This window comes from Bos grunniens, chromosome 20, assembly GCF_055505025.1.
Source record: "Bos grunniens cultivar Pamir isolate PY7600 chromosome 20, Bosgru_T2T1.0, whole genome shotgun sequence".
Classification (NCBI taxonomy): Eukaryota; Metazoa; Chordata; class Mammalia; order Artiodactyla; family Bovidae; genus Bos; species Bos grunniens.
In genome coordinates, this window is record NC_141184.1 from 57,866,401 (window position 1) to 57,881,727 (window position 15,327).

The 15,327-nt window shown below is 32.2% G+C and overlaps 1 protein-coding gene across 3 annotated transcripts in view; it reads right to left on the minus strand.

Moving 5' to 3' along the window:
• The window catches only part of CENPK (centromere protein K), a 55,933-nt gene that overhangs the window by 9,104 nt on the left and 31,502 nt on the right, over positions 1-15,327 (minus strand). Inside the window, exons 9-10 of one of the 3 annotated variants that reach the window (XM_086361986.1) lie at positions 14,316-14,369; positions 4,551-4,596 (exon numbers count right to left, since the gene is read on the minus strand). In XM_086361986.1, coding sequence (XP_086218112.1) covers positions 4,551-4,596; positions 14,316-14,369 — 100 coding nt within the window. Of the gene's footprint in view, positions 1-4,550; positions 4,597-10,116; positions 10,987-11,850; positions 11,884-14,315; positions 14,370-15,327 lie in introns of those variants that run through there. The other 2 variants (XM_086361985.1, XM_086361987.1) reach the window with 2 other exon arrangements.

Genomic DNA, 15,327 nt, shown 5'->3' on the forward strand with positions numbered 1-15,327 from the left:
GGTGGGACGGACGGGGGGGTGGGGGTGAGGGGGGAGGCTGGGAATTGACGCCTCGAAATTCCAGTTCGCTGTTAATGCCAAGTCAATTTCCGATGGCCAGAACCAGAAAGGGGAATTGGACCGGAGGGAAGGGGATAGGGAGGAGGGCGTTTCTGAATACCAGCTCTTAAGTTTCAAGCTTCTGTTAACACTATTGCTCATTTGATTTTTTTTTTTTTCTTCCTACACCGGAGGTAGTAGGTGTAATACTTCTGGTGAATACATGAATAGTTGGCTAAAGAAGGCATGAATCAGACTGAGAACATCCAAGAATACAGTTATTTCTATTCTTCTTTGAGGACTGAAAGGGGAAAGCATCTGTCCACAGTCAATAGTTTGCATCTTGACCTTAATCAGTTTTATCTGGCTCAATTCCATTAAAATGTAGAAACATGACCTGAGGTTGGAACTGACAGTTTTAAATAAAGATGATTCATATGGAGATATATAGATATAGATAGATATTTACATTAAAATATACAAGTTGGCAGTCCACGGGGTCACAAAGAGTTGGACACGACTGAGTTACTGAACTGAATACAAGTTGGCTAATCTCTTAGCAATAACTGTAAATACTAAAAATAAGAGTGGGCACAGAGCTGGCTTTGCATCAAACCACCTCTGAAATAGTAGTTGAAACGTATCCTTAATTTATCAAAACCTGGTAGTAGACACAGCCAGCAGAGAAAATTTAAAGTTAAGGTATGAGTAGTAATCATGTCTATAAGCTGACTGAAAAGTTTTTACTCTCACCTAAGACAAACTGCCTTAGGAAACAGCAGTACTGTAAAGGAGCTTATTCAATGAGAAGTGGACTTTGGCTAATTACTTATTCAAAGAGTGCCATCCTGCGTCTAAACAGAGTAATGAAAAATTTCCAAGAGATTCCCATCCTATCCTCCAAAAGACTTAAGAAAAATAGCAAGAATAAGGGTAAAAAATTATCAGCATAAGAAATGATGAATTCTCAGTTTAACTCTGTGTGTGTGTGTCCGTTTTCACTGCATGACAGAAAATTCAAACACATTCAAAAGCAGAAAAATAGTACAATGAATCCCAATGTATCCATTATCCAGTTTTAACAAGTATGACATCATGTCCACTTTTCCTATTACTGGTTCTATCCCACTGGATTACCTTAAAGCCAAACTCAGATAACATCTCATTTCATTCATTAAATATTTACTGTATTTCTAAAATATAAGGACTAAAAAAATAGCCACTACTACACTATTGACTTAAAACAACAATCCCTTCATTTCATTAAGTACTAGATTTCCTCAATTGCAAATAAAGGCTTAAAAAACTTATTGGAATCAGATCTATACATTGCATTAGGTTGATCTCTTATGTCTCCTTTTTAAAGAACTTTTTAATGAAGTAGAATATTCATAAAGAAAAGTACATAAATATATCTTGATGAAAGTGTTATCCTAATGTATTTTCACAAAAAGAAGCTACCCATGTAACCATGTAACTCTTTTAATCTATTGGTTCCTCCTCATTTCTTATCAGGCTTCCCTGGTGGCTAGGCTGGTAAAGAATTTGCCTGCAATGCAAGGAGACCCAGGTTCAATCCCTGGGTCAGGAAGATCCCCTGGAGAGTAGAATAGCTACAGACTCTAGTATTCTTGCCTAGAGAATCCCATGGACAGAGAAGCCTGGGAGGCTACAGCCCATAAGTCCCAAAGAGCTGGACTCGACTAAGCGCACATGCATTCCTTATCTTGAAATGTAAACACTATATTAATATTTTGCCCTCCTAATACTACACATACCACTTCCATTAGCATGGAAATGTTTTAGTGCAGTACCCAGACATTATTTTTTAGTTGAATTATATGTAACAAATTTAAATCAAACCCTGAATGAATTTAAGTTGCAACAGAAATTCTTTAAGATTCTTATAATGAACAATCCTCTCCTCTTGGACCCTAAGTTTTCACTCCAGCTTTCTTTCTCTTTTCACTGTTTCATTTTAAAATGACGGAGGAATCGGGGTAGGGGAGAGATGGAATGGGAGTTTGGAATTTGGCAAATGCAAACTATTATATGTAGAATGGATAAACAACAAGGTCATACTACATAGAACAGGGAACTATATTCAATATTCTGTGATAAACCATAGTGGAAAGGAATATAAAAAGAGTGTACACAACACACTCATTTCTCAGTGGGAGACACCTTGGCTTTAAAAAATAATAGTAAATAATTAATTAAAAAAATTTTTTTAATTAAAAATTTTTAAAAAGAAATAAAGATTATGGGCAAAGTGGAATTGATAGCAATTTCCCTACCTAAAAATATCTTTGCTATAAGTTTTTAAAATATAATTAAATGTAAATGAATGGACACTTTCAGGAAATCAAAGATGAAATGAATAGAAATATGGGAGAGGAAGAAACTTGTACACACACACATATATATAAATATATTTTCCTGCACACATGTGTTTATTTTTTCAGAGACTGAAAAACAAAGGTAGAAGAAATTGAGAGTCAGAGAAGAGAGACCAAGGGAATTTTAAGGGTAATAAAAATTGTAAGGTAGTTTACTATTAGCATATAAATTAACTTTAATTTTTTTAGTTAAAAATCAAGCCATGTCTTATAGTTACAGTGTTTTCTTGTATTTTCAGAAAAAAATGAAGAATTCTGATTTTATGTTTGTTTGAAATTATTAGTTTTAAATTTACCTCACAGACATTAAAACCAGATTCCATACACTTTCTATACAAAACATTTTATTCTTTCAATAGGACTGGATTTAAATTTGACTTAGTTAAAATAAATATCTTCTAATCTTTGAAAGACTATTATAGGATTTCTTAGGTAATGTGCAAAAGCTCAAAGCATAAAGGAAAAGATTGGTAAGTTTAAACTTATTAATGAAAAATTTAAAAACATTAAAAAAAGCATAAACCAGAAAGTGAGAGAAAAATTATAACAATATAACTGAAGCATAATAAATATCAAGAATATTGAAAGAACTCTCACCAATCTATAAGGGAAAGGTCAAAAAAATTTTTAATGGTATAAACAGAAAAGTAGCAGGAGAAAAAAACCTGAGGACAGATAAATGAGTAATGAAATGTTCAATCTTGCTAGTAATCATAGAAATGAAAATGTTTCTTTCATCAGAGTGGCAAAAATGTTACAGTTTGATAACATCAAGTGTTTGGGAGGACTGGGCAAACTGGACATGTAATATTTGGGGGTTTTTTTAATCTTTTTTAAAAATTATTTATTATTTTTAAAAACGTTTTATTTTATACTAGAGTACCATTGAGTAACAATGTCATGTTAATTCCAGGTAATTCAGTTATACATGTACATGTATCTATTCTTTTTTCAAGTTCTATTCCCATTTAGGTTATTACAGAATATTGAGAAGAGTTCCTAATGCTACACAGTTCATCCTTGTTGGTTATCTGTTTTAAGTAGCAGTGTATATATGTCAATCCCAAACTCCCAATCTATCCCTCCCCTTTACACTTCCCCCTTGATAAACATAAGTTCATTCTCTATGTCTGAGTTTGTTTTATAAATAAGTTCATTTGCATCTCTTTTTTCAGATTCCACATATAAATGATACCGTATGCTATTTGCCTTCATCTAACTTCACTTAGTATAATAATCTCCAAGTCCATCCATGTTACTACAAATGGCATTATCTCATTCTTTTTAATGGTTGAGTAGTATTCCATTGTATATATGTATTTATATATATATACACACACACATTTTCTTTATCCATTCATCTGTCAATAAACATTTAGCTTGCTTCTGTGTCTTAAATATCGCAAATAGTGCTGCAATAAACAATGGGGTGTGTGATTCCTTCTGAACTATAATTTTCTTCAGATATATGCCCAGGAGTGGGACTGCAGGATATATGGTAGCTCTATTTTTAGAGTTTTAAGGAACTTCCAGGCTGTTCTCCATAGTGGCTGTACTAATTTACATTCTCACCAACAGTGTAGGAGGGTTCCCTTTTCTCAACACTCTAGCATTTATTGTTTGTAGACTTTTTCATGATGGTCATTCTGATTGGTGTAAGGTGACATCTAATATATTGTTGATGGAAGTGTAAATTAAGTGCAAACACCACAAAGAGCAAATTTGGCAATGTCTAATCCAGAAGATGTGCATTTTTGACCCAGCCATTTCAGTTTTAAATACATAACCTTAAGAAATTCTTGCAGATGAGCATCCACATTAATAAGTAAGGGAACATTATTTGTAGCAGTGAATAAATGGAAATAACCAAAATCGCTATCATAGGGGAAAAAAAGTTGTAATCTATTTCTACATTGTAGTATTATATAGCAGTTAAATGATGGACTAAATCCACACACATCAACATGGATAAATTACATAACATTAAGTTGAAATACTGCAATTATGGATACATTATGATTCAAATTGGGATAGGATGTAGATATATGACTATATGTATATAAAGCTTTAATTATAAATATTTTTAACACTAAATTTATATCTCAAACTTACCAAAGTACGCAGAGGAAGAACATAGTATCTCAGGGATCATACTTACCTAGGAGAGAAAGAGGATGGAATTAAGGAGCACAAAGTGAGCATCAGCTAAATCTATAAAATTGTTTGAAAAACAAAACAATTTGAATTATCACAAAATGTCAACATACACCAATTCAGGGTATTGAGTGTACATGGGTATGTATTAATTTTAATCTCTGTATACTTGAAAAAATTTGCAACTTTATAAAAAAGGAAAAAAGATTACTGTGATTTGTTGTTAGCATTTACCTGGCAATTTCAAAAATATTTTAAATTTGCAATCAGCAATATAATGATACATTACGGGTGAGCAAAGCTCACTAAAATTCATGTATTGTGTTTTACTTCTTAATTTCAGTCTTTATATCCAAAACTTTTTACTACAGATAGTGACAAAAAATAATTTCACTTTAACCTTTCTTTCTTTATTTAACTCATAGAGTATGAGATCAATTACAGGACTTTTTTTTTTTTTAACTTGCTAAGAAAAGTGTGTGTATAACCAATTACTTTTAACTGTATTATACAAATATCTATCATTCAGAAAGGAGAAGAAAAAGTCAAAGAATATCACTGAGCTAACAGCAAAAGCCTTGATGCTGGGAAAGACTGGGGGCAAGAGAAGGGGATGACAGAGGATGAGATGGTTGGATAGCATCACTGACTCAATGGACATGAGTTTGACCAAACTCTAGGAGATAGTGAAGGACAGGGAAGCCTGGTGTGCTGCAGTTCATGGGGTTGCAGAGTCCAACATGACTTTGCAACTGAACAACAACAGCAAAGACCCTGATATGCCGATAACAACTGCCTACTCTTCCACACTGAGCAGAGAGCAAAAGAGTATAAAAATAAAAGGCAAAGTTCTTCCCCTCAATTAAGTTACAGATGGACTGCAATAAGTTACATAATTTAATAAGTACTTTGGGCTTCAAACAAGAGAAGTCAGTGCAGTCTAAATAATTATTTTTTTGGACATACATGTAGACAAATTTTGTGGTCAATTTCTTAGTTCTCACTTGAACTCCCAGCAACATTCAATTCAGTTGATTGCTCCCAACTTCTGGAAATCCTAATGCCTGATGTGACTGTATTAGGAGGTGGGGCTTTGGGGAGATGCTTAGGTCATGAGGATAAAACACTCATAAACGGGATGAGTGTTCTTATAAAGAAACCATACAGAGACCCCCTCAGTCTTTCTATTTTTGCAAATGAATAATTGCTGTTTTTGTCTTTGTAAACTATCTTTTCTCTTTAGTATCTTTGAAAATTCTTTCTCTTTGATATTTTACAGCTTTATGAAACTGTTTCACAGTGTGGTTTATCCTGCACAGTGTACATTCAGTGTACATTTTTCTGAGGCTTTCAGTTCTGCAGAAAAGTTTTCAGCTATTATCTTTTCAAATATTGCTTAACTATCATTCCTGCTATTCTTTCCAACAGGAAATTCTATGTTGAAGTGCCCCAGTTTGTTCTTTATCTGCTCTTCATAATTTTTTTAATTTTTCTGGATGAATTCTTCAAATTATCTTTCAATTAACTAAATCAATCTGTAATGCTATCCAATCAAGAGTTTATCCTATTTGTAGAATTTGTATTTAAGTCATTATATTTAATCATATATGGGACATACAATTAATTCCTATTTATAACCAAATGTTGTTTCATTTGTTCCTATTTTGTATTACAATGTCTAGCCCTTTTTAAATGGAAAATATTAATTTCTCCCAGCAACCTAAAAATACATTTTAAAGTCTTTGTCAGACTGTTTAATAAAATTAATTTCAGCAAGTTAAAGTTCCATTTGATGGTTTGGTTACATTGGTAGAATTCTTCAGTTTCAAAAAACAACAACAAAAAAATTTGCCTCAGAAGGAAAATGTATTTACTTGTAAATCATGCTCCCTAGTACCACAGCTCTATGGTCAATTACCTGGTTCAATAACATCAGGATTTGTTACTTTTTTGAGATACTGCCACACTAAATATGCCAGATTCTTCCATAGCAGCTCTCCAAATGGTTACAAAACGGCTGAAGAGTCCTAGATGTTTCATGCAGATGTAATAACATCAACCAGAACACCACAAACCATTTCTTCATGTTTTTTTAATTAGTAAGAAAAAACTTTCTCCAATTCCTCAGTTCCCATATACTTCCTTTTCTTTGCCCATAGTTTCCACTATCATTAACATCTTATATTTGGTGTTATACTTGTTAAAACTGAAGAATTAATATTGATACATTATTATTAACTAAAGTCCATAGTTTATATCAGGATTCATTTTTTGTATAGTTCTATGGGTTTTAATAAATGCATAATGTTAAATATCCACCGATAGTTATCATAAAGAAGTTTCACTGCCCTGAAAATCCTCTGTAATCCACTTATTTATCCCACCCCTCCTGCCCTACCCACTACCAATCCCCTAAAACCACAATCATCTTTCAACTGTCTTCATATTTTTGCCTTTTCCAGAATATCATACAGCGGGAATCATACAGTATGTAGGCTTTTCAGATTGCCTTCTTTCACTTAGGAATATGCATTTAAGTTTCCTTCATCCTTTTTTGTGGCTTGATAGTTCATTTCTTTTCATATCTGAATAATCCATTGTAATCCATTGTCCCATGATTTGTCCATTCAATTATTGAAGAACATCTGGATTGCTTCCAATTTTTGACATTCATGAAAAAGGCTGCTACACTCAATGGTGTACAAGATTTTGTGTGAACGTAAGTTTTCAACTCTTTTGGGTAAATACCAAGAAGCATAATTGGTGGGATTGTATATTAAGAGTATGCTTAGTACATTTTTTTCCAAATGACTGTATTTTGCATTCCCACCAGCAATAAATGAGTTCCTGTTGCTCCACAGTCAGTATTTGGTCATTCTGATGGGTGTTTAGTGATATCTCATTGTTTTTCAGTTTGCATTTTCTTGATGACACACAATGTGGAAATCTTTTCATCTGCTTACTTGCTATCTGTTTATCTTGTTTGGACAGGTGTCAGTTTAGACATTTTTCCCTCTTTTTAATTGGGATGTTTGTTCTTATTGTTGAGTTTTCTGTATTTTGGTGAGTTCTCTTTTATCTTTTTGATATATGTGTTCTGCAAACATTTTTTCCTAATCTGTTTGGTTTTTTTCCACTTTGTTTTTAACAGAAAAAGTTTTAATTTTAATAAAATCCAGTTTATCAATTTTTTAAGAAGTCTTCACCAAATTCAGAGTCATACTAGATTTTATCTTATATTATTTTCTAGAAGTTTTGTAGTTGTGCATTTTATATTTAGGTCTATGATTCATTTTGAGTTAATTTAAAGGTGTAACATCACTACAGCAGTGCCCAGTTTTCTTCCTTTGCATGTGCATGTACAGTTCTATCACCATTTGTTGAAAAAGACAGAGCTTTCTCCATTGGATTGCCTTTCCTCTTTGTCAAAGATTAGCTGATCATATTTGTATGGGTCTACTTCTGAGCTCTCTATTCTGTTGCAGTGATCTGTTATCTGATTTTGCACCAACTTCACAATATTGGTTACTACAGATTTACAATGAGTCTTAAGGTTGCTGTCAGTTCTTCCACATTGTTCTTCTTCTTTATTATGGCAGATATTCTGGGTCTTTTGTCTTTCCATATAAATTTATCCAACTTCCAGTACAATGCTGAACAGCACTGTTGAGAGGACATATTCTTGCCTTGTTCCTGATCTTAGAGAAACATCTGGTTTCTCACCATTAAGCATGTTAGCTGTGTTTTCTATAATTTTTTTTAAAGAATAAGTAATAATGTACAAGACTGTGGATGTTCTTTATCAAGCTAAGGAAGTTTCTATTTCTAGCTTGCTGAGAGCTTTCATCATGAATAGGTATTCAATTTTGTCATATAGCTTTTTAATAACCTATTGGTGTCATCATGATTTTTCTATTTTCTATTTTGATAATATATGGGTTACATTGATTGACATTTGAATGTTGAACCAGTCTTGAATATTTGGAATAAATACCACTTGGCTGGATGCATAATTCTTTTAATATATTGTTGAATTTGATTATTTTGTTGAGGAAATTTGTGCCTGTGTTCATAATAGATACCTGTAGTTGCCCTTTCTTAAAAAGTCTTTGGTTTTAGTGTTAGGATAATGTAATGTCTGGTTTTGGTATTAGGGTAATGCCAGCCTCATAGAAAGAATAAGCTTCTATTTTTTGGAACAGATTGTACAGAATTGTCATCATTTTCGTCTCAAATATTTGACAGAATTCACCAGTGAAACCATCTGGGTCTGATGTTTACTGTTTTGAAAGTTTAATAATTATTGACTCAATTTCTTTAATATATATAGGTTTATGCAAAGTGGCGATTTTTCCTTGTGTGAATTTTAGTAGGTTGTGTCTTTCATAAAATTGGTCCAGTTCATCTAATTTATAACATTTATGAGAACAGTTATTCATAATACTCATTACCCTCTTAATGTTCCTGGGATCCATAGTGATGGCCCCTACATACAGGTTCTCAAAAACAGAAACATTTTCTCCAGTATACTCAAAACCACACACACACAAAACAACAACAACAACAAAAAAAACCCTTCAAGGCCTGTAAGCTTAGATGGGGTACAAATCAAGACTAATTCTACTGTAATTTACTTTGTTTATGATTGAGATGAAAAGTGGGCAAAAAACTGTGCTATATAAGAAGGCTGGGTTAGCAAATTAAAAAGTAGGATGCAATCATCATAGTTTTCTTTAAAACTTTACACAAGCCCATGCACCCTAGAGCCCATGCTCGGCAAAAAAAGAAGCCACCACAATGAGAAGCCTGTGCCGCAACCAGAGAGTAGCCCTCCCTTGCTGCAACTAGAGAAAAGTCTGCACAGCAATGAAGACTCAGTACAGCCAAAAGTAATAAATAAATTAAATTATATAAAAAAATATTGCAAAAAATGCTGTAGTAAAAACATCCCACTTAATGTGAAATCAAGACCTATCAAATAAATAATCAAATTGTTTACTGCTTTTATCTATTTATTTCTGTAATTTGCAACACAGAGAAGTTCACAGACAACAGTATTATCTGCTTTGTAGAAATACTGTCAAACTTATATTACCAGCACCATTTTTCCTTTTTCTAGTAATTTCAAGGAATAGTAAGTTGCTCATTCCTTTGAATCTCAACTAGAGTATTCTAGGAAGGTATTTTTGTATGTCATCTTCCTGAGAAAGAACTTACAAGTTTTCTAAAATATAACAGTATTTGTATTTTCTACAAAAGGGACACAGTATACTTGTAAGTTTTTGCCTGTTTTAAGAGAGATTTAGTATTCAAGGTAAATAAGAAACTTGAATAATACAATACAGTAGAAATCAATTTCAAAAATAAAAATATATACCAAGTCCACTCTGAAAACTAATTATACAAAAAATGTTTGGAATTCTCTAGTTTACCTTATATGTAGCTTAATTATATGTCACTTATCTACCTATGATAAAGTCTATTTATTAAAATATCATGCCACACCCCCAAAAAAGCTAGAGAATTTTAAATGAGAATTTTATTTATAGAAAAGTCACAGAGGATTAACAAAATTTTATGAACACAATATCATTAGTAATAATTAACAGAATCAAGAAAGGTTTAATATATATATCACTAATAATACACATTAAAATACTTTTAATCTACCTTTATTCATTATTTTTTAATATTCCAATTTTTAACAAACCTAGAAATATTGTAGTATACATGAATAGATGTACTATATACTTAAAAATTATGCTACAGTATACATTAAGATACTAAGTCAGTTTTTTAATCTCCAGCAAATTATGGCCTTTCACCATAATTTATAAATTTAAAGGATGTAAGCACCAAATAGAACTCAAAATGTATAAAATAAACTGGCATATATTTTAAAAGAAAAACATTAGGAATATAGTTAACAAAAAAGTTTCCAAAGAATAGTGCAGAAGGTATATTTACAGTATTATAATGATTAAGTCTAGAATGTTTTTTACTTACATTCTTGTCAACTCAGTTGAAAACACAAAAGCACTGACTGACTATGAAGCTATCATTTTTAAATGAATAGTAGATGGCAGCATGAGTCATTTTAAGCATGAAAGGAAAATGGACTATATCATGTGCTTTGATTAGCAAATAACGTTCTTTATCCAAGTAATTCTCAGTGTTTCCATTATCCTTGAATGACAAGATTCTTTATGTACTGTGTGAAAAAAACACCATCTTTTTACTGATGGAAGGCTTCTAATCTTATTCGGGTTGGATCTTCTGGATGTCTCAAGGCAATTCCATTACGCAGGAGTAGCTCAATATAAGGTGGCCAAAAAGAATCACTAATTTTGACATATGGGTCATGTGGAACACCAAATAATCTATTTAAAAGAATCTAGGAAAAAACATCATTTAAGATATATCTTACTTGGAAAAAAAAATTGATACAGATATATTAAAAGTTTTTTTTTTTTAACCAAAGAATGTTGATCTCTTTTCTTTGAATAATTGTTTAATCATAATTTCTATGTATTAAATAGCTGATTTTCTTTTTAAAAAAACTACAAATATTATTGAATGGAAATAGCTTTAAAATGAATCTTTGCACCTGAATTTTTAAAACATTTCCTAAAAACTTGTTAAAAAGCATTTACAATTCTCCCACTTCTCTCAAGATTAATAATTTATGTTAGAAATTTGGTTATAACCATTTCTTCAAATTAAAAAACAAAGTTCAAAAAATTGCATACATGTCTTAATATTTCAGGGAAAGAGAAAACACCAACCTTCCCCCTCCACTCAAAGCCACTTATTCATCTGATAAACCTTCAAAACAAAAACTCTATCATCATTATTTCCTTCAAATTATCTTAAACACTTTGATCTCTTCACTAAGGATATTGAGAAATTTTCAATACCTGTAGTAAATTATATAAGACTAACATTTCTTGAACTACATTCCATGAAATTGGTCTCCCTAGCAATGCTCTCGGAGAAGGCAATGGCACCCCACTCCAGGACTCTTGCCTGGAAAATCCCATGGATGGAGGAGCCTGGTAGGCTGCAGTCCATGGGGTCGCTAAGAGTCGGATACGACTGAGCAACTTCACTTTGACTTTTCACTTTCATGCATTGGAGAAGGAAATGGCAACCCACTCCAGTGTTCTTGCCTGGAGAATCCCAGGGACGGGGGAGCCTGGTGGGCTGCCATCTATGGGGTCGCACAGAGTCGGACACGACTGAAGCGACTTAGCAGCAGCAGCAGCAGCAATGCTCATGGAGTAACAGGGTCCTGTGGTTAAATAAGCTCAAGAAAGATGCTAATATGCACTAGGAATGACACATCTTTCCCAGATTCAGGGCATTAGAAAAGTTTTGTAAGAAACACACATTAAATATTTGAACATTAATGTTCTATGAGATATAATGAAAAATGTTAAATATGTATCAATTATTACTCTACCTCCTCAGCTCCCACAAAGTGCCTTCAAAAATTACAAAACCAGGATTCATAAGGGTTAAAAGATTCCTCAAGGGGTACATAATTAGTAAAAGATAATGGATTAGAATCCATATCTTCAAACTGCCATGCCAAAGTTTTAAAGATATTATTTTAAGAAACACAGAAAAGGAAAAATAAAATTTATACCATAGCAGTAAAGAATATGTCTGCAATGCAGGAGACGTGGGTTCGATCCCTGGTTCAGGAAGAAAATGGCAACCCACTCCAGTATTCCTGCTAGAAAATCCCATGTACAAAGGAGCCTGGTGGGCTATAGTCCATGGGGTCATAGAAGAGTCGGACATGACTTAACAGCTAACAACAGTAAAAGTGTCATAGAAATATAATTAAACTATTAAGTTCTCATCTCAATCACATTTCATGATAATATCAACACCTCTATTCTTGTTTTTTTAACATTCCAATTCTTAAAGTAAAATTTCACCTGTCATAAATGTTAGCTAATTCTTTTTTTTTTTTTTTTGGCTGTGACAGTGCAGAATCTCAGTTCCTCAACCAGGGACTGAACATGGACTATGGCAGTGAAAACCCAGAATGCTAACCACCAGGCCACCAGGGAATTCTCTAACTTTAATTATTTCAAGAACCACATCCTGGAGAAAAAAGCTGTTGGTCTCATTTCTTTTATGTATGATCATAAGAGAATAAGATATTATTCCCATTTCAGAGCAATTGCTCACATTTTAATATAATTTAAAATCTTACTTTTCATTGCTATATAAAATAATATCAATCAAAATCCTAGTAAATGCCAGAAATAATTAAATGTTAAAAATTCTACTTTAAAGTGAATATGTATATGTTATTTTACTTTTCATTGAATGGCAGTATAAATTTAGTTTACAATTATCATTGATAATACAAGCCTTGGTGTGTAATGGTTCCTAAATTTAAGCTTTATATGGTATATCTCATAGTACACTATTCAAAAATTACACATGTATTTCCGAGTTAACTGTCAATATTTGCCACATATATGACCATCTTTATCTTAAAAAGTCAAGTCATCCATGAGAAATGGTAGTTTTAGTTTCAGTATAAATTGGAAGTAAATTGGAATATGCTGAAAGATTCAAATTATAATCTAAAAAATATTTGTATTTTGCTTTTCAAAGTAATAATATTCTATATTACGATATCCTGAGGTATCAAAGGTACATGCTTTCTCTGCCTGACATTTACTTTTATTTTCACAAATATCTTTAACCCTTAAAAAAAGTTTTTGAACTTTGGCCAAATTATCAACTATATTAAATACTTTAGATCTTGATATGACAACCTATTGCAAACTGGGTGAACAGGAAGGTAGAGGTACCAAAACCACTTAGCTAGATAAAGACTTTAGTATTCAAAAACACTTAGCTAGATAAATGAAGACTTTAACTAGATAAAGACTTTTCATAAAATTACTATGAAGCAACTTTTCTGAAATCACTTTATTCTAAACTTATCACTCATTTTAAAAAGCCACATTAATTGTTGAACAGCTATTCATAGACCATCTATCTTCCTGTTCACCCAACTTGTAATAGGTTGTCAAATCAAGATCTGAAGTATTTAATAAAGTTGATAACTTGGCCAAAGTTCAAAAACTTTTTTTAAGGGTCAAAGATATTAGTTAAAAAAAAAAAAAAAAAAGTAAATGTCAGGCAGAGAAAGCATGTATAGATTACATAAAAGCAAAGGGTTTCACTGTATAGATACTAAATGACATCATAAAAATTTTCTTAAAGTAATAATCTGGAATTAAGGGTAAGATTTTAGTTTCATCTTCTCTTAAAAAATATTCTTTCTTACTACACAAAAAATAGAAACTAATTTTATACTAAAGATAAATTAATATATGTAATAAAATTGGGTGTATACCTTAAAAACTAAAGCAGCATTTTTTTCTTTTTCAAACCTGAGTATGTGCCTGTACTTAGTCACTCAGTTGCATCCAACTCTTTGCGATCCCCATACACTGTGGCCGGTCAGGCTCCTCTGTCTATTGGAATTTTTCAGGCAAGAATACTGGAGAGGGTTGCCATTTACTCCTCCAGGGGATCTTCCCTGTTCAAGGATCAAACACTCATCTCCTTCATTGGCAGCTGGATTCTTTACAACTGAGCCACCTGGGAAGCCCCAAGTTTGTGTATAATTGTCCATAAATCACTAATCAGACAAATCTTCAAGACAAAACAACTACACAAAACACTTACCTCTAACATTTCATGCAGTGTTATCAGCTGTGCAGTTGATTCTTGAACGTTTTTCTTTGAGGAAAGTGTGAATAATAAGGAATTTAAATTTCAGTTCTGACAATGGCAGGCTATTAGACTATTTATTAAAAAAATTTTTTTAATCTTTTAAATTAATATCTCTCAATTGCAATGATACAAGATATACTAAAACCAAACATTTAAAATGAGATGACTTTAAAAGAATTCTGAAAGAAAACAACCTGTTGTACTAAACATTAAGGTTCATAAAAATACAGCTGAAACAACGTCTAAGACAGGGAAATCTTTCGTAATTACTAAAACATACAATTCAGACTATCTACCTACCTATCTATAAATATATAATGGGTAAAGTATATCACACACATTATATATACTCATATAAGTGTAAATCTAATTTTTGAACCTCCCCAATAGAAATATCCAAGCAAATGACATTTCAAACTGTACTGATACAGTTTCAGGACAGAAAACTTGCTTCCTGGGGAGATTTGCTCATCTTTTCACAGTTCATGATGGTTCCTAATATTAACTCAACTCACTAGTTCTTTTTTTCCTGGAATGACAGAGAACAGATCTCATTCCAGTTCCATTCTAGAGTTTCATTGTATATAGCTAAGATATGTATCCTTTATTCTTTTAATGTTTTAAACCCAAGAAAGATATTCTATGTTCCACCACTAAATACTGTTCTATTTTATTTAGACTATCTTATTTTATCATGGCAATTAAAAAATTCAGTTTTAATTTTGTCATCCAATAAATTTACTCTCTAATCCTCTTCAGTTTCATATCATTTATAAACTTTGATGACTATATTCTCTACCTCTTTATCCAAATTACTGCTAAAAATGTTCAATAGGATAAGGTTCTATGGGAAATCTTCCAAGACAATACTAAGTAAAATCAGGAGCTTTTGAGTTCGGAAATTCAATTAACTATATTTCCTACTATAGTGAAATCCAGTACTTTCCTGACAACAGGCAAAGAT